Genomic DNA, 22,893 nt, shown 5'->3' with positions numbered 1-22,893 from the left:
GGCAAGTCTATGAGAATCATTTGGAGTGCCTGCATGCCGAATGGCATTTGCGTCAACAACAACCACATAATTATTAAGGAATGACGTTTAACCACAAAAAGAGTTTAATTAATGACTGATTAATTGATTCATGACCATACGTGCATGCATGCATGCATTCATACAATAGTTTGTTTGCTAGCAGTTCTAGTCTTTTCTACATCGTATCGTTCCCAATACTCTTCCCAGTCTTTACTATTCTCCTCCACAAATTCTCTCTTTTGTCTGGCATATTGAAGCTCTACAGATTTGTCCTCTAGCATCACCACTCCATTGACAGCATGTTCACTCTTAGTAGGGATGCCATCTTCAGTGGAACCGTGCCGACTACGACAAAACCTGCAAAATTAATTCTCATGTGTATAATGTATAATGTACATACAAAAATGATTATGCACCTGCAGCAGGAAGTGAGCCCCACCCTCTCAAGCCACGGTTTCTCGAATATTTTCTCCATTTCTTCGAGACTGAAGCCCTGTGTGCACAGAGGGACATTGATAAGATACAGCTACACATGTACTATATATACACTCACCTTCGTCTCAGGCAGTAGGAATAAGAAGAGAGCTGCAGCCAAGTCAATCAAGCTGATCATGTACAGAGAACCAGACGAGTTAATGGAGGCCAGAATTGAGGGAAAGGCTTGAGTGAATGTGTATGCAAGGACCCAGTTGATTGCCACGGAGATGGCCACAACAAGTCCTGTTGAAAATGTACATTAATAGATACGGTATAATTATAATAAGGTAACAAGAGCTCACCTTGTCCCTCCAAAGGAAACATCTCACTGGTGACAACAAGCGGAACAACACTGCAAATCGAAGTGTAAAGCTTGTAGCTAGACAATGACTAAGAGATTAACTTACTACCAGGTGGATGAGTAGACTAACATAAAGAGGCAGACCAGACACACAACAATATAGCCGACGACTTCATTATTCTCTTCCTCCAACTTGAAGGCATGGACTAGTGTAGCAGCTGTTCCAGTGAGGAGAAACATCATTATACCACCTCCCACCAGCATCGGCTTTCTGCCAAGCTGTATAAACAGACCAGCATATAACGTGCAGTTGTCAACCTCACTATTTTGTACCTTGTCAATAAAGATGGTCGTGAAGGTGGTTCCACAGAGAGTCAATCCTCCGATCACAAGAGCAGTCACAAACGGAACTATCCCCAGAGAACAGAACAACGGCTCAGAGTAGAAACTACAAGGAAAATGATCATTATGCTGCATATCAACTGATGATTACCATGCAGGTAACTCACTATATTGCCGTTCCACAACCAGCTGAAAACATATGAATAACAGCTCCCAGCAAGACCCTGAACAAAGTACATAGTAAAGTATGGATTCACAAGAAGTATTGGCAACCCTATAATGCCCTCCCATGCACTGCCACTAATTATGTTAACTTTATCCCTTCCCGGCATTACTAACCCTAAAATATATATATATGGTACCATACAATGCATGCATGTTCAAGACCAGGTGTACCGTTTAAGGATTCTCCATTTCAAAATCACTTTAAGCTCTTGAAAGAGATTTTGCTTTGTTGCTGATTTCAGAGTCAGTCTAATATCCTCTAGCTCAGCTTCAATTCCCTCCTGTCCCAGCTTGGAGACAGTTTTTCTGAGTACCTCTCGTGCCTCTGACTCTCTCCCCTGCACCATGAGCCACCTGCAGTTCAGTGTGTAAATACATGGATTCCTAAGAGACACAGTTACCTTGGGGTCCTAGGCATCACAGTCATGCCGACAATGCATGTAGACACAACCAAAGACACAAGACAGTAGACGAGACACCCTCCAACCAAACAGCTCATCGTACAGTAAGTGATTGATGATATAGCCGGTTATTATTCCCATTGCTATGGTTGGGCCAATTAGAGATGTCAAAGTTCCTCGAATATGCGTGGGAGCAATCTCAGCGATGTACACAGGGCCAGCCATATAAAATGAGCTGCATAGAAATGAAGAGACTCATATATCATGTATAGCATTGTATAAAATCTTACCCGTATCCAAGTCCACCAATAAAACGACCCAAGATTTCCATCCTGGATAATTCAGTATTTCATATCGCAATAAATTATATAATTATATACCATGGTGCTCCCTGTACTGCAGCACTCTGTATCGCTGCTCCAAGAACCACCAGCACTCCTGACATCATAATAGTTACTTTACGGCCAAAGTAGTCAGCAGGCTCTGTATATATAGTGGATAAGAATCTTAATACTATTATACATTTAATTACGTGAAATTGTTTTAATAGAACTTTACTGCCAGCAAAGATGCTCCCAAAGGCTCCACCAAGATTCACAATCGAAATGATGGCTCCCTATAAATAATAATGATGCAACTCTTACATGCATACAACAATCTGCATGCTTACATTATAAACCTTACCAGTATGATCCTGTCATCTTCTTTCAAATCTGAGGTTTCAGTGCAGCTAGAATTTGCAGAGCTGTTCCCAAGATCAAAGTATTCCAGATAGCCAGCAAAGTTTTGCAGTCCATTGACAGCCCTATAAAAAATTATATAGAGATCGATTGATAGCCAATTAGAAATGAGTGTTAACTGTTGCATTTTTTTGCCATAATAATATAAACTAGAGCATTAAAGTGCTAAACCATCGGCTGCATGTTTTATATTCAACGTATCACAACAAGAGTGTTTATAAACATTATGTGCTATGAACATGTCTGTAGCATGCAGCAACTAGACTTAGCAGGAGTACACTATACAGAAGAAAGTCAGATTTGTACGGAATGACGAACACAGCTGTGGTCAGACACGCAACATGTAGACTCGCAAGCCACATGAACTGAGACTATAGAATCACAGCCGAGTCAGCAAAGACTCACAAATAATTAAAGCACCTGACATACAGTGGGACCGGAGTCAGTCAAGAAGCGTGGAGTCTCTTCCCTGAAACAAAAATTAATAATCACATGACTGTAAATAGTGTGCATGCATGTGCAATATACCAATGGTCGAGGAAGTGCGGCATAGGATCGAGGCTAGCCAATGGTGTGCCTCGAACTATAGCCGCGTTGTGCATGTATGAGGTGAAAAATCAAAATCTACTAGTAACACGAGACTATCCATGCTGCAAACGCAGCGCCATGGCATCCACGTGAGCAGACTCAGAATCATCAACTATAACCATAGCCAGGCCTCGATATTATGTGAAACCAGAGTGTATTCATGGCATATTGTCCCTTTGATCTTGTATTATATAGTTCCTTTGATCTTACAACAAGTAATGCTACACGTCAAAATGACTCTAAGTACGTTAGCTGCTATCACAAGTTTAGAAGCACACACTATAGTAGCATTTTAATATATCAAAAAAGGGACAAGTATATAGATAAGAGTAGTCAGTATAGTAGTGTCTATACTTACCCAACGCTGTATCCAGTCAGGTAAGCACCCAGTGCAGCAAAGAATGCCACAGAAGAAACGTAAATCCAGTCTCTGGCTGCCATGATACATGCAGTGAATCCGTGCCATGCAGTGTAGTACCAGTATAATAGTATACAAAACAGATGCATATATTCAGGTAGATCTAATTACTTATCGGTATAGTAGAGTTGCCAGCCCCAGTTTTACCAGTTTACCAGTTTAAAACTGGAGTAGACTTGCCAGCCCAGTTTTACCAGTTTAAAACTGGAATAGACTTGCCAGCCCAGTTTTACAAGTTTAAAACGGGGCTGGCAAGTCTATGACTAGCGCATAGCATGAACTCCTGGTAACAATACCGCATATTTTTTAATTAATGAAAGGAAACGACTTTTGACCCCGGCCATGCAGAGTGTATGAAGCCATTCATACACTCTTGTTGACACTAACTACTAGCATGCATTCACACAGTGGTTTGTTTGCTAGCAGTTCTAGTCTCTTCTACATCGTATCGTTCCCAATACTCTTCCCAGTCTTTACTATTCTCCTCCACAAACACAAATTCTCTCTTTTGTCTGGCATATTGAAGCTCTACAGATTTGTCCCCTAGCATCACCACTCCATTGACAGCATGTTCACTCTTAGTAGGGATACCATCTTCAGTGGAACCGTGCCGACTACGACAAAACCTGCAAAATTAATTCTCATGTGTATAATGTACATACAAAAATGATTATGCACCTGCAGCAGGAAGTGAGCCCCACCCTCTCAAGCCACGGTTTCTCGAATATTTTCTCCGTTTCTTCGAGACTGAAGCCCTGTGTGCACAGAGGGACATTGATAAGATACAGCTACACATATACTATATATACACTCACCTTCGTCTCAGGCAGTAGGAATAAGAAGAAGAGAGCTGCAGCCAAGTCAATCAAGCTGATCATGTACAGAGAACCAAACGACTTAATGGAGGCCAGAATTGAGGGGAAGGCTTGAGTGAATGTGTATCCAAAGACCCAGTTGATTGCCGTGGAGATGGCCACAACAAGTCCTGTTGAATTAAATGTACAGCTTTAAATTGTGAATATATAGATTCAAATGCATGGTGAACGACAATTATAGCTTTTGCTTTAATTGTAATCAGAGAGCTATTGCAATCACAACACATTATTACGGGTTCTCAAAGATAGCTACACAAAATGGCTGATTATGGAGGCTAGATAAGTAGTGTATGTATAACTTAGGAATAGACTTCAGTGGCGAGGATAAGGTAACAAGAGCTTACGTACCTCGTCCCTCCAAAGGAAACATCTCACTGGTGACAACCCACGGAATGACACTGCAGATCAAAGAGTATAAAGCCTGTAGCACTATAACTAAGAGATCAACTTACTACCAGGTGGATGAGTAGACTAACATAAAGAGGCAGACCAGACACACAACAATATAGCCGACGACTTCATTATTCTCTTCCTCCAAGTTGAAGGCATAAACTAGTGTAGCAGCTGTTCCAGTGAGGAGAAACATCATTAGACCACCTCCCACCAGCATCGGCTTTCTGCCAAGCTGTATAAACAGACAAGTGTACCGTATGGAGAGTAATGTTAGGGAGGGGGGAATTCGTGGTTGAGCAATATTTAGTGGATAATATTTTCGTAGTTGCTGCAGGTAAAAGCATAGATAGAACAGTAAGAGGGATTGGAAACGACCAGGCCCCCCTGTGTAAAAGGTTGTAACACTCCGCGTTATATTTCGCGGTCGCAAATATTTTCGTGGTTGATCGTTCTGTGTTGTATTTTAACTGTTTCTAGCTCTCCTATCCACTATCGATCACTCAGAAGCTGGGAGGTACTCTAGAGAAGTAAGTTTATACCACTGACAAGCTCTGAGTCCGTTGTATTTACTCTGTTTCCAATTTTTGTTGAGTTAAGCTTGAATTACTCTATGTCAACTTTTCTCTTTCCTTGCTGTGGAGTCAAAACAGCAAAGTACATTGCTTGACTTGGTTATTATGTATCTAAGTGCTGCATAGAATGGCTTCATGCAATGGATAAGCTATACTGTCCATAAACGTTTGCAGTATAGTCCTTCAGACTGCTTTAGTATAATTTTAGTATACTTTTAGACACACCACGGGCCTTGACCTCTCACGACTTCATAGTAAGAGCTATTCCTTTTTTTTTTTATAGCATTTATTTGTTTAGTGATAGTGGCTGAGTGGCTTAGTCGACTTTTTAGAGCTAGATTCTCTTTACTTTTTAGAAAAATCTGTGTTTTAACACTTAGACTTAATTATTGGTTATTGTGTAGTTACCATAGTTTGTGTTAGGAATGTTTATTAGTAATTATCTCTGTTGAGTTTCCTGGAGCAGAGCCTCCCTTAGTAGTCTGTTGTTGTACAATAGTTCTTTTGTTGTAAAGAGGCCCTGCGCGTCTCTGTGCATTATACCATGCATGCATGTTCTGTTTTGTCAGTGTGTCTTTCTGTGACCTCTATTGTTACCTGAAACCTGTCAAATTCAACTCGCTAGCTATTGCTGTGCATCAGATCTCTTGCCAATAAAATCAACATCAATTTCACTGTTTCTATGCACAGCACATTGTAGAGCAGTCAAGACAGGTAATGAGCATGCTGACTATAAAAATAATCCTTTGTAGTTTTAGCCACACCCTATAACGCGGAGTGTTTCACGCAAACATTTTCGTTTCCAATCCCTCCTACTGTTCTATCTATCCTACTGTTCTATCTATGGTAAAAGTAACCAAGGTCGCTTCATTCGTGGGTAATATATTGGTGGTCAGAGCTTCAACCCATGCAGCCTCCTCCGGCTTCAACTACAAAAACCACAGATATTTTGCCCTACGAAAATTACCCGCTATATACACAGTAGCATGCACGTGTTAAATAAGCACTGAGAAATGTGTCAGTATTTTATACCTTGTCGATAAAGATGGTCGTGAAGGTGGTTCCACAGAGAGTCAATCCTCCAATCACAAGAGCAGTCACAAACGGAACTATCCCCAGAGAACAGAACAACGGCTCAGAGTAGAAACTATATACAGGGAAAATAATAACTGTAATAATTATGCTGCGGATCAACTGATGATTACCAGGTAGCTCACTATATTGCTGTTCCACAAGCAGCTGCAAACATGTGAAGAGGTGCTCCCAGCAAGACCCTATAATTATACAGAGTACACAGTAAACGATGGACTCACACGTAGTTTTGGCAACCCCAATAAGTCCTTATACGAATTTACCCTGTAAATCTACCCTTAATTACACATTCTCCCCTCCGGGCACTATACCACGCAACCCTGTAACACAGTCATGTATGGTACCATACAATTCATGTTCCATGACCAGCTGTATATATACCGTTTAAGATTTCTCCATTTCAGAATTAGTTTAAGCTCCTGTAAGATATTAATCTTTGGTCCCGAGTTTAAAGTCTGTCTAATATCCTCTAGCTCAGCTTCAATTCCCTCCTGTCCCAGCTTGGAGACAGTTTTTCTCAGCACCTCTCGTGCCTCTGACTCTCTCCCTTTCAACATGAGCCACCTGCAGTTCAGTGTGTAAATACATGGATTCCTAAGAGACACAGTTACCTTGGGGTCCTGGGCATTAAGGACATACCGGCAATGTAGACACAACCAAAGACACAAAACAGTAGACGAGACACCCTCCAACCAAACAGCTTATCGTACAGCAGGAAGTTGGTGACATAGCCAGTCATTATTCCCATTGCTATGGTTGGGCCGATAAGAGATGTCAAGGTTCCTCGAATATGCGTTGGAGCAATCTCAGCAATGTACACAGGGCCAGCCAAATAGAATGAGCTGCACAGATCGACTCATGGCATTGTGCAATCCAATAACAATCTCTTACCCATATCCAAGTCCACCAATAAAACGACCCAAGATTTCCATCCTATATAATTATAGTGTATAGTGGGTAATAATTAATTAACTAAGTGTTTCATATCGCAATGTTTCATATCGCAATGATTATGAAATAACTAATAATTATAGGATATATTGTACTCTTGATTTTACCATGGAGCTCCCTGTACTGCAGCACTCTGTATCGCTGCTCCAAGAACTATCAGCACTCCTGACATGATAATAGTTACTTTACGGCCAAAGTAGTCAGCAGGCTCTGTATATATAGTAACAGTGTTTTTAAATGTGATAACGGATGTTGTGTTGAACTTACTGCCAGCAAAGAGGTTACCAATGGCTCCACCAAGATTCGAAATCGAAATGATGGCTCCCTAATATATTCATGTACATAAACATAATTATACAAAAGTCTGCATGCATAAATCTTTAATACCAGTATGATCCTGTTATCTTCTCTCAATTGTGAGGTCTCAGTGCAGCTAGAATTTACAGAGCTGTTCCCGAGATCAAAGTACTCCAGATAACCAGCAAAGTTTTGAAGACCATTGACAGACCTATAATTAAAATTTATATTCAATTAGAGACATCTGCTATTGAATGTCACAGTAATGAAATGTCAGAATATCTGGTGACATCATTATGGTAGCCAATGCAGTGATGGTAGCTACAATGCTTATAACATGCATATATTCGTAGCTATCACCAGATACTGGAGTTTGCAGAATCTTTGCAACACATGAATAAAAGTGTTGAGCACTGTGGTTCCTTATATGGGAAATGCTCACACATTTAAGTAGTAAAACAGACCACAGTGTGTACACAAAATCCATATAAGGAACGCGTAACGCTCTACGTTTTTACTGGTGTGTTGCAAAGATTCTGCAAACTCCAGTATATATTAATATAGTCAGAATGTCGGATATAAATAGATAAACACTTTCATTACTGGTCACAAAGACAGCCAAACAATACAATACTGTCATTTGACAGACACTCCAGTACTATTTAGATATCCACAATGCATCCCATTGTTAATTAGTGTGTGCAGTGCAACAGTGACTATAGTGTGACAGACCTCTGTCCTTACAGCCTTCTCAACTGACCCTAAGGCTTACCCAATGCTGTATCCAGACAGGAAAGCACCCAGTGCAGCGAAAAATGCCACAGAAGAAACGTAAATCCAGTCTCTGGCTGCCATGATCAAGACTGCATGATGACTCTTGCTCTGATTGTTGTTCTGTGAATAGATGGGCGTGGCAAGCAGGTAGGGTCACGCCCATCTATTCCAAGTGGGCATGGCTTCATAGCTGACTCAGCAAACAATTATTTATCCTGTAGACAAAATTGCAGTCTGGCTTTGATCTCCTTTTCACCATAGCCACTGACCGTGTAGAGCTGATAATTAGAACACCAGGTGAGGGGCCAGTATCATGTGAAGTGTGTGTCTTCTGTGTCATATGACTTTTGTATAGTTGCATATGCTGAGCAAGCAGAAGCCCAATTGGAACTAAACTGCACATGTGACCCTATTATATAAACTGTCAGCTGCACTGGCTACTTATTCATGCTCCTATGAACTTGTTTGAGCTGGTACATATCTATCGTTGGTCGCAGTGAGATGGCTACGGGTACTTCAGTGTCACCAGGGAGGTCAAGAGGAGGTGGTCCAGCCTCGTACCTTGCACTCAGAGAATATCACAAGAGAGCGTACGACTTTCTCTCTGTGGCGTTGGAGATTGATGAATCGGGGAAAGGTATGTGTGTGTGTGTGTGTGTGTGTTTAGGGGTGTAGTGTGTGTGTGTGTGTGTGTGTGTGTGTGTGTGTGTGTGTGTGTGTGTGTGTGTGTGTGTGTGTAGGGGTGTAGTGTGTGTGTGTGTGTGTGTGCGTGTGTGTGTGTGTGTGTGTGTGTGTGGGCGTGTAGTGTGTGTGTGGGGGGGGACCGTGTATTATTATAGTATTGTATGAAGGAAGTTCTCTTATTTGTGCAAGGGTGTTATGTAATGCACTAAACTATGGAGATACAGCCAGTGTAAAGCAATATCGTACATGTCTGACCACGCATTTGCCGGGTACAGGAGAGCCGACGGATGCTATTGACTACTACTCTAGGGGCGTGGCTGCTCTGGAGGAGGGGATTGCATGTGACGTGTATGAAGTGGGTGAGTGATATAATAGCTGAGTCATGCTTTTTTAGAATCTGTATTTTTGACCATCTTCTGCCTAAATTTGAGTGGAAGCCATTTAAGCCATGAGCACAGATTATATACAGATTGTTTCCATGGTGCTCAGGTGAGGACCAGGAGAAGGCTGAGAAACTGAAGGAGAGGATGATCAGTAATCTAGAGATGGCTAGAGACAGAGTTAATGTTCTCCGTGAGTTCATTTGTGAGTTATATACATAATTATAGTGGCAGTACGTCATTGTGTGGGCGTGAGTTATAGTGGTGGTACGTCATTGTGTGGGCGTTAGTTATAGTGGTGGTACGTCATTGTGTGGGCGTTAGTTATAGTGGTGATACGTCATTGTGTGGGCGTGAGTTATAGTGGTGGTACGTCATTGTGTGGGCGTTAGTTATAGTGGTGATACGTCATTGTGTGGGCGTGAGTTATAGTGGTGATACGTCATTGTGTGGGCGTTAGTTATAGTGGTGATACGTCATTGTGTGGGCGTGAGTTATAGTGGTGATACGTCATTGTGTGGGCGTTAGTTATAGTGGTGATACGTCATTGTGTGGGCGTTAGTTATATAGTGGTGATACGTCATTGTGTGGGCGTGAGTTATAGTGGCAGTACGTCATTGTGTGGGCGTGAGTTATATGTGTGTGGGCGTTAGTATATTATTGTGTGCTCTCTGGTACTGAATATAGCGGGTATACTTCGAGGGTATAAATGTTCCCGGTTTTCGCTCGCTATTAAGCATGTACCGCGAACATTTATACCCACGAATTTAATATTGCATGCATGCATGCTGCAAAAGGCTGCTATTCCGCGAAAGTTTGTACCCTCGAAAATACCCGCTATGCGGTAGTGATCAGAGTGAGTCTTATTCAGTGTTGTACTTGTGTGTGTTAATCAATCGTGCACGTATTGTGTGACTATAATCTCCCTCTTTGACTTCTTCTCTCCTGTACAGTACAAGGTGGTGCCTTGAAGGGGGTTTCCCTGGAGGCTAAGAGACCACACCTCCAACCCACCGCCTCTCTTAGAGTGCACAAAATCACACCACCCAGAGAACCAACCAACAAGAAGGTGAGGGAAAGATTCTGTCGCAGGATGATTCTTGAGCCTCTCCCAGTGAATATTGTCCCCCTATAATTGATAGTAGATTGTTTGCTGACTATATAGTCTCGCACCCACACTGGTGTTAGAATATAGTCTCGCACCCACACTGGTGTTAGTTCTGTTGAATATAGTCTCGCACCCACACTGGTATTAATTCTTGTTGACTATAATCTCGCACCCACACTGCAGAAACCTGCAAAGAATCCTGTGATGGGAAAGCCTAGAGTGAGTCATATAAAGGGCATCGACCATCAACTGGCTGATAAGATATTGGATGAAATTGTAGACCAGGGGTAAGTATTGTACTCGGTATTATAATTATATCAAATGGTCGTGTTAATTTTCAGTGAGCTGACAGTGACCTGGGATGACGTAGGTAGGTTACCATAGAGATAATGATGTCAGGACACATTTTAGAGTTGCTTCTTGTCCACCAGTTGGTCTTGAGCTACCAAAAAGAACCTTACAAGAAATCGTCATCCTACCAGCACTGCGACCAGAGGTAAACTTACGGAGGCAAAAAGAGCTCCTATGTAGAACGTTAAATTTACCCCCCCCCCCCCCCCCACCAACACAGTTGTTCACTGGCCTGAGGTCCCCTGCTAGAGGCATGCTACTGTTTGGACCACCTGGGAATGGGAAGACAATGTTGGTGTGTGAGTGAATATGGCTGTCTTGTCCTTGTGTGTCCTCACAAACCCTCAAGGGCTCTTGCTCTTTGTATGGCTCTAGTTGAAACCACTAATTTGAGCAGCCATAGCTTTCAATGTGTACTTACATGCATCTGTAATAACGCAGTATTGACCCAATGGTATATATACCAAGCACTGACCACACCCACTGCAGGCCAAAGCTGTTGCTCACGAATCTCAGGCTAAGTTCTTTAACATCAGTGCCGCTTCTCTCACCTCAAAATGGGTAAGCCCCTCTCATTAACTATCTATTCCAAAGAGTTAGTTCACCTGTGCCCCCCCCCCCTGTGCCTCCCCCCCCAGGTTGGAGATGGTGAGAAGCTGGTGAAGACCATGTTTGCTTTAGCCAGAGAGCTACAACCCTCCATCATATTCCTAGGTGTGTGTGTGTGTGTGGAGTCCAGCCATTGTGGTCTGTCTCTAGGGGAGGTCCATACTCTTATCTCTAGTGTACACATTACATTACCTTGACCCCTCCTAGTCTCAATCTTGCTTTATGGTCTCCCTTAGGTTTATTATATCCCATGGTACACTGCAGTGTGTGTCAGAGCTCTGGTACACACTGTATGCTCATTACAATAGTCTCACCCCCCACCCCCCTCCTCAGATGAAGTTGATGCTCTACTGAGTAAGAGAGGTGGCTCTGAACACGATGCAATGAGGAGGATCAAGAACGAGTTCCTCCAGAGCTTTGATGGAGTGAGTATACTGATAGCAGAATAGTTTTACGTTGTACTATTAAATTCACTAGCTGCAATTCTAATGGGCACCCATTGTAGAGGCATGTATGTGTGTGTGATTGGTGAACCTAGTAGAGGCTGAGCAGTTTACTAGTTTTATGTACAGTATCCACTAGTGTGTTGTATCACAGTCGTACTGTAGTTAGTGTTACAGCAATATTAGAATGACTCGATCATCACTGACCTTATTGGTACATGTATGTCAGCAATGAAACATGATGTGCCCCTCCTCCCCTCAGATGCACACACAGGAGGGAGAGAGGATCCTGGTAATGGCCGCCACCAACAGACCGCAAGAGCTGGACGACGCTGCTCTCAGGTTAGGCTAACTACTCCAATTATAACCTCTCTAGAATGTTCTACTATGCAAACATCTCGAACCAGTATCTATTTAACGCTACATGTACGTCGATCTCCTTCATTTTAAAATTACTATAATCTGCTCTGTAACTAGAGTTCTGCATGATGATCCAAATTCAGCGATTTTCTTAAAGCTTAGAAGGAGTCCGTTCAGATGGTAAACTCAAATCTCAAAATTGGAATGGCCATAATGACCCACATTCGGCCATCGGCCATATAATTAAATAGTCAAAAACAGGCTCAAAATAGACTTTTACATCATCTGACAGGCCTCTTAAAATTAACGTTATTGACCAACGAAAGTAAAGTTATGGCCTTCAAAGATGCTATGTTGTTAAGTGCGTTACAGTGATGTCATCATGTACATGTTCCTCTAGCTGATGGTGCCAAGATAATTAGTTTCATTTTCTGCGTGTCTGATTTTCTGTTAAAAACCTATTTCCACAGACGATTTGAGAAGAGGATATATATTCCACTGCCTGGGAAAGAGGTGAGAGTGGAGGGTCACTAGCTGTTTCCAGGACAACAAGATCAATAATTATATTTCTCCTCTAGGCTAGAAAGAGTGTCCTGAGGAAGCTTATATCCAAACACCACAACTTGCTGTCTGAAGACCAGCTCAACAAGCTAGCAAGGTGGGCACGGACAATGTTAATGACATAACTACTTTGTATCAAAGCCAACTTCTTAAAGGTTAACTGCTCACGATAATTGATATATCCATATATGGAGGTCATTCAGTGTGCTTGTAGCTACGTAGTTTACTCAACTTGATTTTGATCGGATTGTGACATCATATGACATCACACACGCCCACACAGTATGACGGATGGTTACTCTGGGAGTGACCTCACTGCACTAGCTAAGGACGCTTCCCTTGGACCAATCAGAGGTGAGCTTTGGCTGTCGGCCAGCAACTCTTAGCAACCTCCCACGTTAGTACCAGCTCAACACCTACTGAAGTAAAATTATTATAGTCAATCTTTTTTTGTGTGTCTCTATGGTGACTTGATTCTGGCAGGGGCAGCCCATATTTAATTATAGAGTACATTACGTTTTAAAGTATACACAACTCCAATCTCCAACTTAGGAAGCAATTTAAGCCGTGAGTGTATTGTACTATCTAATAAGGCAACTGTGAGGGGTGGATGTGCTGTGTGTACATGGACAGTTAGTGTAACTGTATATACACTGACAGTGTAGGTCCCATTTCCAGGGCTGTTAGTTTTCCACGATGTCATTGACAGTTGGCTTTCAAGGGGCAACAGTGCTTACAGTGCTGCCTGGTAAACACTGTGGTTGACCTTACAAGTGGTTCCAGGTTAATGGTGGTCTCCCCTTGCAGGCTAAATACACAGACCTAGTTTTCAGATAATTATAGTTCTGTATAGTGTCATTATTAATCTGATAGGTTGTTTTTGGCCCCCATTGTGGTCACCCCATGACCTGGCTCTCCCAGGGACTTTCAGTTTTGCCCCAGGCTATTTTTAACAATTGATAAGCCTGGGGCTGTTTTAGGTCAGAACTAACACAATGTACAGTACTATACTTAGAAACCTTTTGTTTTCTATCCTGTTTCCTGATATACAGAACTGGACTTCAATGCCCTCAAGAGTGTTCCAGCCAACCAGGTTTGTTCACATGTGTCCACTTGATAACTCAGTACACACACTCTGTTTGACACTCCACCACACAATACCGTATAGTAGGTAAGTTTCGTGGGGTAAAAAATTCGTTCAACTTGAGAAACGGTGAGTAAAAATTTCGTTTAGTCTCGTGGGTTACGATAAGCCACGCTTACGTTAAAATTTCGTGGAGGTCAGCCTGCCCACGAAAATAACGAATATTTTACCCCACGAAAATTACCCGCTATACGGTACTATTATGATGTTCCCCTACATGCCTTTGATATAATTATTTATTTTCTGGTGTCCTATATTGACAAGTTCAACAATACAACAGTACAGTCATGAGTAGTGAACTGTGTATAATACACTTGTACTGTATAACTATGGTCCACACTATACATACTATACTGTACACGTATTACCAGTCTCTCTTCACTCTTAGGTGAGGCCAATTGGTCTCAATGATTTCCAGCTGTCCATGCGAACCATCCGACCGAGTGTGGCCAAGGACCTCATCACTACTCTAGAGCAGTGGAACACTCTGTATGGAGTATCCTCTTAGTGAATAGAGTCACAGCTTAATCCCCACATGATTTATTGTTTTATTATCTCCAAGTTTCAGTGTGTGTGTATGTTATCATTTCACTTGTCCTTTTTGAGCTAATAATTATTGTAAACGACCACATCCTTGTTTTGAGGAAGTTAAATTTCAATAAAACCAGTTGCACATGGCAGTCTTTAAATTTGTGCATGAAACAGCAATCTAGATATCTAAGTTATTAGCTAGCTAGTACTGTCCATTCTATAAACCATGTCGTCTAAAGTGCTATTTATCAAGTATGTCCCACATTTTCTGCAAGTGGACTCCACAGCACAACAGAAGAGCCTCATTGCTGCAGCCAACTGCACCAGTTCCCATGGAGTCCTGCTCAACACTAAAGGAGGGTGTTTGTCTATAGAGGGTTTCCCTGATATTCCCTGCAGCGAGAAACACAAGTCCTGGTCTCTCTTTAAGGTGAGACCATGCACAGATACATGTAGCTAATCCCAGTGCATGCAGCTAGGGTGTATATAGCCAAATTAATAGTGAATAATGGGCTATAGCCTGAGGTTGTAAGCTCTCTTTCATGCTGCAGTTTTTTTTTCTATTCCCACAGGAGGCAGTGAAGCAGTTGCTTGGTGTCCCCCAGCAGACGTCCATATCACTACGATTCTCGTTCCCACCCTGTTCACCCATAGCCAGTGTATCAGAGATCTTGCAGGAGTCCAGTCACATAGTGCAGCTGATTGCAACCCCCCTACCACACACCAATCCACTAGTCACTCTACGCATACCAGTCCCTCAATCCCGCTCGTATCGTCAGAGAACAGATGGTTCCAGAACGACGAAAACAGACCCGTATTGTCAATACAAGGAAGTGTTTGGATCTTCAGTACCATCTCTTATCGAACGCAAATGCAATTTTCCGGACATGGAACGATTACTCTCACAATTGGAAGAAGTTAGTCAAAGTTTGGAGCGAACACAACGTGCTTGTGATAAAATTGCTAGAAAAGAAAGCCCATCCCTAAGACCAGCCGTAGTACCTGCCCCCTGTGACAAGATTCTGCTCTGTGCTAGTGACTCGGGTAATGGACCCTCACTCGCTGAAGATCAAACTGACGGAATGGACGATTTGGAACTGCATTCTGAAGACGAAAATGTTGAAAAATTGCTCAAAATTGCAGAGACCATTGTCAAAATGCCGCCACCTCCTCCACCAAGGAAAGGTGAGTATCACTGCATGTACATACATAGTCTGTCTGTGTGATTCTGCATAGCAGACAAGAGCTTGAATAGAGAGCTTGGCTGCAGTAGGCTTGCGTGGATGCTCATGTATGTAGTTAGGGGGATGTGTGGGTTCACTTCAATCGATTGTAGTAGCTGGGAAACAACTTGATTATCGACCCATTTCAGTTCAATTATATCTGGCTAAATTAGGACAGGAGTCTGACTGCCTTTATCCCATAGCCTCTACAAAGGTGCTCTATTACACGCCATGATTTACCCAAGAGAATCACCCACGGGCCATTAAACTTGAACAGTATATATCTGTACCAGTCCAAGTGACAGTTTATTTAATATTTTGTAGTACTCTGCTTTCACCCACTCTGGTTCTTTTACACGCCATGATTTACCCAAGAGAATCACCCACGGGCCATTAAACTTGAACAGTATATATCTGTACCAGTCCAAGTGACAGTTTATTTAATATTTTGTAGTACTCTGCTTTCACCCAGTCTGGTTCTTCTCCTGGTTTCTATAGCAACATAGCTTAGGGGTCCCATATTTCCGATTTGGCACTTATGACGTGAATAGTGTTAAATTAACAAACGGAAGATCCTTTGACCTATTCAGTGCTGGACAATTCCAAAGTAGGAATTTAGGTTAGTTCTTCTCGAGCCTTGCCAAGTTAAATTAGACAGTACACAAGTAAACAATGTGTTGTTGGACAAACGTACTATTGTCTGAGATTAACCAAAAGCCAGCAGCTACCTGTTTGAGCCTGTGAGATTCTGTTACATTAGGTGATGCTTGCTCTTTTGTAGAGCTCTCTGGTTTAGGAGTCCTTTGAATAGAGCTTGATCATGCACCCCCAAGTTGTGGTTGAGTTCTTATTATTCTGTTAACTTGCACTTATTGCATATCGAAGGCTAGCCCTCCCCCTAATTTCTTAAACTAGCGAATGATTAGTGGTGACCCAAACAAGTAGTCTCATTGCATGCTTTGAATGTCACGGTAATAAGTTCAGTCATCCGGCCATAATGTCATCAGTTTATCAATCAATAATTGTCATTGTAGGTTACAAAACATTACCTGAGGATCCCTTAAATTATATATGTAGTATGTACTATTATGCGAAATATTTTGTTGACTGTCTCTCTGTAGACAATGTGTCTATATCTAGAAATTCACCGGTGCTAGCATTGTGATTTGATATCCATGACGGTCACATGTGCAGTACTGCCCCCCCCCCTTGCTGTCTTGTGATAATAACATATTTCCTTATATCTCACAATACCTTCAGCTGCTTGCCTATGAATATCATTACACGAGAGCCCCTTGGGCCATGTTGCCACCGCTGCCTTGAAGCATTCTAGTGTGCCAAATATCTCATGATTAAATATAATGTGAACGAATTCCATCGATTCCAGGCATTGTTTTGGTGATCTTGTTCTCACGCTATAGCTTTCTTAAGATGTGTACATAGTAGCAACTTGCTGTCTCAGCAGCTGACTCTCCATTCGTTGTCATATCGATTATCTGTGTCATACAATTCCTACCCTATAATTAGACACAACTACACACACCCTTCTCTCTGACTCACCATGCCTTATAATGTGTGTTTCATTCTTTTGTTGTCATATTCACTATCAACTCATAATGCGTACGGTACCGCGGTATGCATGGCCCTATAACTGCAGCTCTCAATTAGTATATTAACCTGCCATTGTCAGTGTTGATATAAATGTATATAATCTGTCAACCTTATACCTATATTGTGTGTCAGTGTGCTATTGATCCTACAGCTCTCTGCCCTTGTTTAAACCGTATCAACTCCATTTGTTGTCAGATAATATGCCCAGCAAGCAGTTCTCTAAATTCCTTAAGTTATTAGTTGGTTGCAGTATCCGTGTCAATGTGTGCACGTCTCTTGTAACCATATCACCAACAACAGTGGGAGGCTGTGTTATGTTCATTGTATCGTAACTGCCATGGATTCCAACTATTCATGTCCCACTATGCATAGCTATCACAAAACAAAACTGCATGGGCGTTTGAACATGTAGTGAAAGTGAGTAGGAAGTTCTCTCAGACTATAATAAACAACTTCAAAAGTTATTAAAGCTCTGGGAATGAGGCTTCTGTTTTAGGGAGTCTGGTCAGATTGATGGGTAATCAGAGCTAGGTCTAACCACACTGGGGAAGTGTGTGTGGGGGGACTTAGGCTGTCTCTGAGCTTCCTATAGCCTAGGGGCTTGTTCTTACACAGTGGAGGCTGCAGACAATCCTTTTATGTGGAGGGATCTATTGTAATCAGGCACTTGTGCAGTGTGTGCAGTTGCTGTAGAGTTTGATGCTGCATGGGGGAGACATCATTGTGGTAACAGTTTTATGTAACAGTATTTAGTCAGTAACTGTGATTAACTATTGGATTGCCTGTCACTATAATTATACAGAATAATGTACGCGGTGTTGGCCGGCCATTCATGTAACAAACACAGCTCTGATATAGTGTGTTTCAATTTGTAGAACTATATAAGCATGTACTATATAAGCATGGATGCATTAACTTCTAATGGCTGGCTATTGTGTATCTATTGGTCATACTGAGACAATATTGAAAGTGGCGGCAATGAAACGGCATCAATCACACACTTAGTCATCATTAAAACAATAAACATGCAATGAGCTATAATAATTATTATTTGTTTCAAGAATCCCCTCAGGGCACTTCAGATTCCAAATATTCAAATACAAAACGGTTTTGATAATCATGTAGTGATTCGTGCGTGCACTCGGCCTGACACAATGTATCTAGTTGTGTTACCTGTTCTGGTACATTTAGCAGGTTTAAATACGACTTCCTTCAAAGAGATTTAATGATGTCTCTATGTGTGTGAACACAGTCAGCCGTGTATGTATTGCTAGCTGGTCAGATATGTATATCAGTAAAGAGGAGGGCTCTGTCATATAGCCACTTCTCACTGCCTTAGGGGCACAACAAGATCAACTCTGTTGTTGTGTTTAGAAGATTTTTATCCACTTAAATTAATTATGAATATGAAATATGACAGCGAAAAACTCAATAGCTATGTCTGCATTTGGTTTATTGTGATATTCATAGCGGGAGATAAGCACTTTATACAGACACCAGCCGCTTTCTCTTATTATATTATAGTCTGAGCAGCAATGGATACTCCTATATCACTGTTAGTCAGTCAATTCCTCTGAGTATTAGAGCAATCATCTGTTCACAGCCAGCCTCTAAATTAGTTTTACTGCTGGGTAGTATTTCTAGGCCCTCTGGGGAATCATTTTATATTAGTACGTATACAGCTAGCAAACGTACATACAGATGTATTAATCCTCATTATATGTAACTATACACTTTATGGTATGATATTCCCTACCAGAGCGTGAGGTGGTCCCTGTTCGACTGACTGATGATGAGGGGGTGTGTCTACCAGACCCCCCCACTGGTGTGACTGTGCAGCCAAGCATCACAGAGGGAGGCATCTACGTTCTCTGGAACCCTGTTAGGTAAGCAACGAGTAATATTACTTATAAGTTATAGTGAGAAAAACAGAATAACGTACAGAACAGAAATTGAATCTCCCTTTTTGTTGTAGCATACAGAATGCAATCCACCAAGCTAGCACTGGTACATTCATTATGAAAGGATCTTGATTATAAATTAAAACTGTTTTGTCATTTTCGGGAAATCCATTATTTTGACTAGAGATTTGTCAACAAAAGCTCTGACTAATGAACAAGCTGATGCTTGACACACGTGAATAACATTACCTTGTTGCTGAATAGAGATAGTTGACTAGGTAACCAGGAGCCCTTAGGCTAAACAATTGGCACCCCTCTGTATCTAGTTGAAAGTATTGTGGCGTTGGGAAGATGTATGCATGTACATGTGAGACCTAGTTATGGCTGACACTGTGTGTCAAACTATTTGCTCTGCTGTTATCGCGTGTGCTTGTGTTGTGTCTTCTTGGAATTGGGGGGGATCCATACAAGATGGTGTTGCTCTAGCTTTAACTACCTGAGTTATTATGTATAATTGGCACCTTTATAAAAGTACCGGTATAATCAAGTGCAAGCATACGTCACTAAGGCAGCCTTGTATTGTCTGTGTGGGCGGGTTCACCATAAGGTTCAGTTGCAAATATAGTGGGGTTCTGATGTTTCAACAATAAAGCTGTACTCAGTGAAATTGCCCAAAAATGGCTTTCGGAGCAATTTTATAAATTTCAGCACTATTTTTATTATGTTATTGACTCACTCCCTGCAGGCTGGATGGTGATGATAGTAACCATGGTCACACTGTGCTGGGGTACAAGGTTCACCTGGACAAGAGATTGAGGGTCAATGTGAGTGGAAGTCTCTCCTCTCAGGCCGAGTTGCTAGGAGACCAACTGGAGGAGGGACAAGAGTACACAGTGCAAGTATGGTGAGTGGGCGTCATATCTCTCTCCGTACGAGCATCTAACTGTTAAAATTTGTTGTGGCTAATAGTTTGGCTTGTTTATTTGTTGTGCAAAAGTTATGGCTTGCTTGCTTGTATCATAGCAAATTATAATAACATCGAGAGACGATGGCTATTTTTAGCTCTTCACAATGTGTTTGTGTATGACTGGTAACCTGATACAATACCACAGTCATACAGTTGTTCATGTTTACCTTCCACTAATTACAGCACTCATACCAACCACTGCAACTCTCTCCTCTCCACACCTCTCAAGTATAGGTAAGCACAGCTCACTCAAGATTAGTGGATTAGTGTTAGTCAAGTATTCACTGAACCTCATAATCATCTTAGCTGGAACCAAGAGGGCATGTATGTAGCATGCATGTACTGTCAAGCTGTTGCTTAGTGGTGATCGATTGAAGAACATATTAAATCTCTCTATAGAGCTGCTAAAATTGGATTTATATATGTGTGCTTTCTCTGTCATCACAGGCATTGTAGGAGGCCCTCTAAGCAAGCACACTTGAACAAGACAAGAGTCGAACAAGAGAAGGAGAGTAAATCTAAAGCAGCTCGAGTCGAGTCATGGCTACTCAACGGACATATTTCACAGACGGACGCTCACACGCTAGCCAATGGAATTCAAGGATTATCCGAGCGCAGCTCCGAGTCACCGAGTCACCACGTACACTTTGCCCGAGTGGGCTACAATAAATGGGCGGAGTCTGATGTAGATATTCCCGCCCACCTCATGGACAGTGGATGTGAAGACACTCGTAGCAATGCAAGTAGCCATACAAGTGGTATCGTCACTGATTTCCCAGCCAGTCCGTACGTGAAACAACAAACACCGTCTTTCTCTTACTATAGTCAGCACACTGACGCCCACTCCACCCACTCCATCTCCACACACCTCAGTAACGTACACTCTGCCTCTGACGACGGCTTCCACACCCTCACAAGATCAAGTCTCAGTGAACAACATGCTAAACTCTCTCTCAGCAGTACACTATGTCCTAGCAACAGAACTAGTCGTGCCGGGTCCACAGAGCTCAGTTGTTTGGCAGCTAGTGATACGATCATCAATGAGCCAATGGAATTGTCACCTGCACGGAGATTAATGAGTAGCACTAACGAGATTGATGGTCGAACATCAAGAGGGAGGTTGTTAAGAATGAAACAAAAAAAGCCTGAAGCACCCGAGCAGCTGTCAGTGAAACAAGACCCTGAGGAGAGGAGGTGGCTTATTCTGGAGTGGACTCCTGCTAGGTAAGGACACTTCATTATTCAAACTTTTCCTGCATATTCACTCATACATGTACAGCTGTAGGTTAATTGTCATTAGCTACAATCAGCTACTTTTGTATGCTACCTATAACTTGAATGTAAAAAAGAAAGAAAAAGTACCATTGATTAAAGTACTTATTCTTTTTCTACAGTCGTAATTCTAAAGGATGCAGTAATGGGTTCTTCATCCTCGGTTACCGTATCTACGTGAATGACGTGGCCCACAGCAGTGTGAATGGAGCAATGACCTACCGAGCACGGATAGCCTGTCCAACCAATTCCTCTGATCCCATCAAGCTGGACGTGAGGTAAGAAAACGGATAATAAAGAGCCACAGTGTTGTCCACATGCGTTTATACTTCTTGACTGTTTGCTATAAAGTGTTAATTTGCAGTTCTTGACTATAATGTTGACTCTGTTTCCACAGATCTCGTGCAATGGCTGGAGAGTCCTGTCCATCCAACTCTGTGTACTTCAATACAAAGTAAGTACACTTTGCATACCCTAACTGAAGTCAGACCTTGTAAACAATAATTGTGTTTCGATCATAATTATGTTTTTAAAGACTGGTAATTTATAATCATTTCTGCTATTACCCACGCACAGTACCCACCAACCAACCACGAGTGCCTGTCATAGTGTAATGAGTAACAGCTGCACTGTACGATGCTCTAGTGCTGCATCAGCAGCTACCTTCAAGTCTGGGACCAGTAGCCGTACCATCCAACCACGTAAGTGCATGAACCTAGAGCCATTTACACCTCCAAAAATGTTGCTTTTAATTACATAGTCGCCAGGGCAACTGCTACCGTATTACTAGAATGTTTTGCTGGTGAAAAACCTTTGCGAATGAGCCAAATCAGCAGAAAATTTGACCCATTGCGATCTAACTATTGCGTTCTGGCAAGGATCGTGTGTATTTAATAGTAATAATTATTTTAGGATTTTATTGTTGCAAACTGATCAACCATCGCAAAGTTTGCAAATGTTTGATGCTCGCAAAACTCTATAGTAATACGGTATAATTATGCCTATGGCTATTATGTTTATAGACTGGATTACTCATTACTGTGTTTCCTCTGCAGGGAGTCTACGAGTGGAAACCATTGTCTAATCTAATGATTGTCCGAATTGGAACAATGAACTGAGCTAGCTGCATGTGTTGTGTTGTGTTGTGTACTTCTATATAGAGCCTCTCAATCTCTGGCACCATGTCACTCAAACAGTATTAATAATTACGTGTCACCATTTCATCTATCTATTGTGTTTTAATTTGTTGTGTTCATGTTGTCAATACTGAATAATAAGTGT

At 41.8% G+C, this 22,893-nt stretch overlaps 4 protein-coding genes across 6 annotated transcripts; 2 read left to right on the top strand and 2 right to left on the bottom strand.

Moving 5' to 3' along the window:
- Window positions 1–52: 52 nt before the first annotated feature.
- Window positions 53–3,650, bottom strand: LOC135348628 (uncharacterized). Its single transcript, XM_064546909.1, has 14 exons — window positions 3,454–3,650; window positions 2,928–2,976; window positions 2,452–2,572; window positions 2,148–2,383; window positions 2,058–2,099; window positions 1,768–2,002; window positions 1,538–1,720; window positions 1,309–1,365; window positions 1,133–1,247; window positions 906–1,078; window positions 801–850; window positions 575–741; window positions 438–514; window positions 53–378 (listed from the first exon to the last, which is right to left on the bottom strand). Exons 6-14 carry the CDS (start codon window positions 1,863–1,865, stop codon window positions 159–161), a joined length of 1,140 nt encoding a protein of 379 aa, XP_064402979.1. The 5' UTR covers window positions 1,866–2,002; window positions 2,058–2,099; window positions 2,148–2,383; window positions 2,452–2,572; window positions 2,928–2,976; window positions 3,454–3,650; the 3' UTR covers window positions 53–158.
- Window positions 3,651–3,800: 150 nt separating this feature from the next.
- On the bottom strand, window positions 3,801–8,598 carry LOC135348622 (uncharacterized). Its single transcript, XM_064546900.1, has 14 exons — window positions 8,466–8,598; window positions 7,784–7,904; window positions 7,664–7,721; window positions 7,504–7,606; window positions 7,337–7,378; window positions 7,057–7,287; window positions 6,827–7,009; window positions 6,571–6,627; window positions 6,386–6,500; window positions 4,841–5,013; window positions 4,737–4,786; window positions 4,329–4,498; window positions 4,192–4,268; window positions 3,801–4,139 (listed from the first exon to the last, which is right to left on the bottom strand). Exons 1-14 carry the CDS (start codon window positions 8,546–8,548, stop codon window positions 3,914–3,916), a joined length of 1,689 nt encoding a protein of 562 aa, XP_064402970.1. The 5' UTR covers window positions 8,549–8,598; the 3' UTR covers window positions 3,801–3,913.
- A 32-nt stretch (window positions 8,599–8,630) lies between these two features.
- LOC135348625 (spastin-like) lies at window positions 8,631–14,774 on the top strand. Of its 3 annotated transcripts, none has more exons than XM_064546905.1 (18): window positions 8,631–8,764; window positions 8,823–9,104; window positions 9,427–9,510; window positions 9,641–9,736; window positions 10,485–10,600; window positions 10,823–10,926; window positions 10,981–11,009; window positions 11,071–11,135; window positions 11,211–11,285; window positions 11,480–11,551; window positions 11,629–11,704; window positions 11,933–12,024; window positions 12,305–12,384; window positions 12,873–12,915; window positions 12,981–13,060; window positions 13,247–13,317; window positions 14,016–14,056; window positions 14,496–14,774. In XM_064546905.1, exons 2-18 carry the CDS (start codon window positions 8,969–8,971, stop codon window positions 14,613–14,615), a joined length of 1,380 nt encoding a protein of 459 aa, XP_064402975.1. In that variant the 5' UTR covers window positions 8,631–8,764; window positions 8,823–8,968; the 3' UTR covers window positions 14,616–14,774. The 3 variants fall into 3 exon arrangements, with proteins under 3 accessions (XP_064402975.1, XP_064402974.1, XP_064402976.1); XM_064546904.1 differs by having other exon boundaries at window positions 8,632–8,764; window positions 8,965–9,104; XM_064546906.1 differs by having other exon boundaries at window positions 8,633–8,764; window positions 8,965–9,104; window positions 9,641–9,724.
- An 82-nt stretch (window positions 14,775–14,856) lies between these two features.
- On the top strand, window positions 14,857–22,889 carry LOC135348619 (uncharacterized). The gene is made up of 10 exons (XM_064546893.1): window positions 14,857–15,068; window positions 15,211–15,823; window positions 19,232–19,358; window positions 20,119–20,277; window positions 20,524–20,574; window positions 20,788–21,564; window positions 21,735–21,890; window positions 22,010–22,066; window positions 22,189–22,313; window positions 22,668–22,889. Exons 1-10 carry the CDS (start codon window positions 14,865–14,867, stop codon window positions 22,694–22,696), a joined length of 2,298 nt encoding a protein of 765 aa, XP_064402963.1. The 5' UTR covers window positions 14,857–14,864; the 3' UTR covers window positions 22,697–22,889.
- The last annotated feature ends 4 nt before the right edge of the window (window positions 22,890–22,893 follow it).

The sequence above is a fragment of the Halichondria panicea genome, chromosome 15 (assembly GCF_963675165.1).
Source record: "Halichondria panicea chromosome 15, odHalPani1.1, whole genome shotgun sequence".
NCBI lineage: Eukaryota > Metazoa > Porifera > Demospongiae > Suberitida > Halichondriidae > Halichondria > Halichondria panicea.
This window is presented reverse-complemented; position numbering and strand designations above follow the sequence as displayed.

What these genes read in the sequence shown, in the direction of transcription:
- LOC135348628 (XM_064546909.1), bottom strand. Translation starts at nt 1,865, where the DNA reads ATGAGCTGTTTGGTTGGAGGGTGTCTCGTCTACTGTCTTGTGTCTTTG. An exon ending in GTGATGCCTAGGACCCCAAG is followed by an intron (nt 1,721 to 1,767) that starts GTAACTGTGTCT and finishes ACTGAACTGCAG; the next exon opens with GTGGCTCATGGTGCAGGGGA. An exon ending in GTTTCCTTTGGAGGGACAAG is followed by an intron (nt 742 to 800) that starts GTGAGCTCTTGT and finishes CATTTTCAACAG; the next exon opens with GACTTGTTGTGGCCATCTCC.
- LOC135348622 (XM_064546900.1), bottom strand. Translation starts at nt 8,548, where the DNA reads ATGGCAGCCAGAGACTGGATTTACGTTTCTTCTGTGGCATTTTTCGCT. An exon ending in GCAGTACAGGGAGCTCCATG is followed by an intron (nt 7,379 to 7,503) that starts GTAAAATCAAGA and finishes ATAATTATATAG; the next exon opens with GATGGAAATCTTGGGTCGTT. An exon ending in GGGCTCACTTCCTGCTGCAG is followed by an intron (nt 4,140 to 4,191) that starts GTGCATAATCAT and finishes TTAATTTTGCAG; the next exon opens with GTTTTGTCGTAGTCGGCACG.
- LOC135348625 (XM_064546905.1), top strand. Translation starts at nt 8,969, where the DNA reads ATGGCTACGGGTACTTCAGTGTCACCAGGGAGGTCAAGAGGAGGTGGT. An exon ending in TGTTCTCCGTGAGTTCATTT is followed by an intron (nt 9,737 to 10,484) that starts GTGAGTTATATA and finishes TCTCCTGTACAG; the next exon opens with TACAAGGTGGTGCCTTGAAG. An exon ending in TTCCACTGCCTGGGAAAGAG is followed by an intron (nt 12,916 to 12,980) that starts GTGAGAGTGGAG and finishes TTTCTCCTCTAG; the next exon opens with GCTAGAAAGAGTGTCCTGAG.
- LOC135348619 (XM_064546893.1), top strand. Translation starts at nt 14,865, where the DNA reads ATGTCGTCTAAAGTGCTATTTATCAAGTATGTCCCACATTTTCTGCAA. An exon ending in GTTCTCTGGAACCCTGTTAG is followed by an intron (nt 19,359 to 20,118) that starts GTAAGCAACGAG and finishes CACTCCCTGCAG; the next exon opens with GCTGGATGGTGATGATAGTA. An exon ending in GAGTACACAGTGCAAGTATG is followed by an intron (nt 20,278 to 20,523) that starts GTGAGTGGGCGT and finishes CACTAATTACAG; the next exon opens with CACTCATACCAACCACTGCA.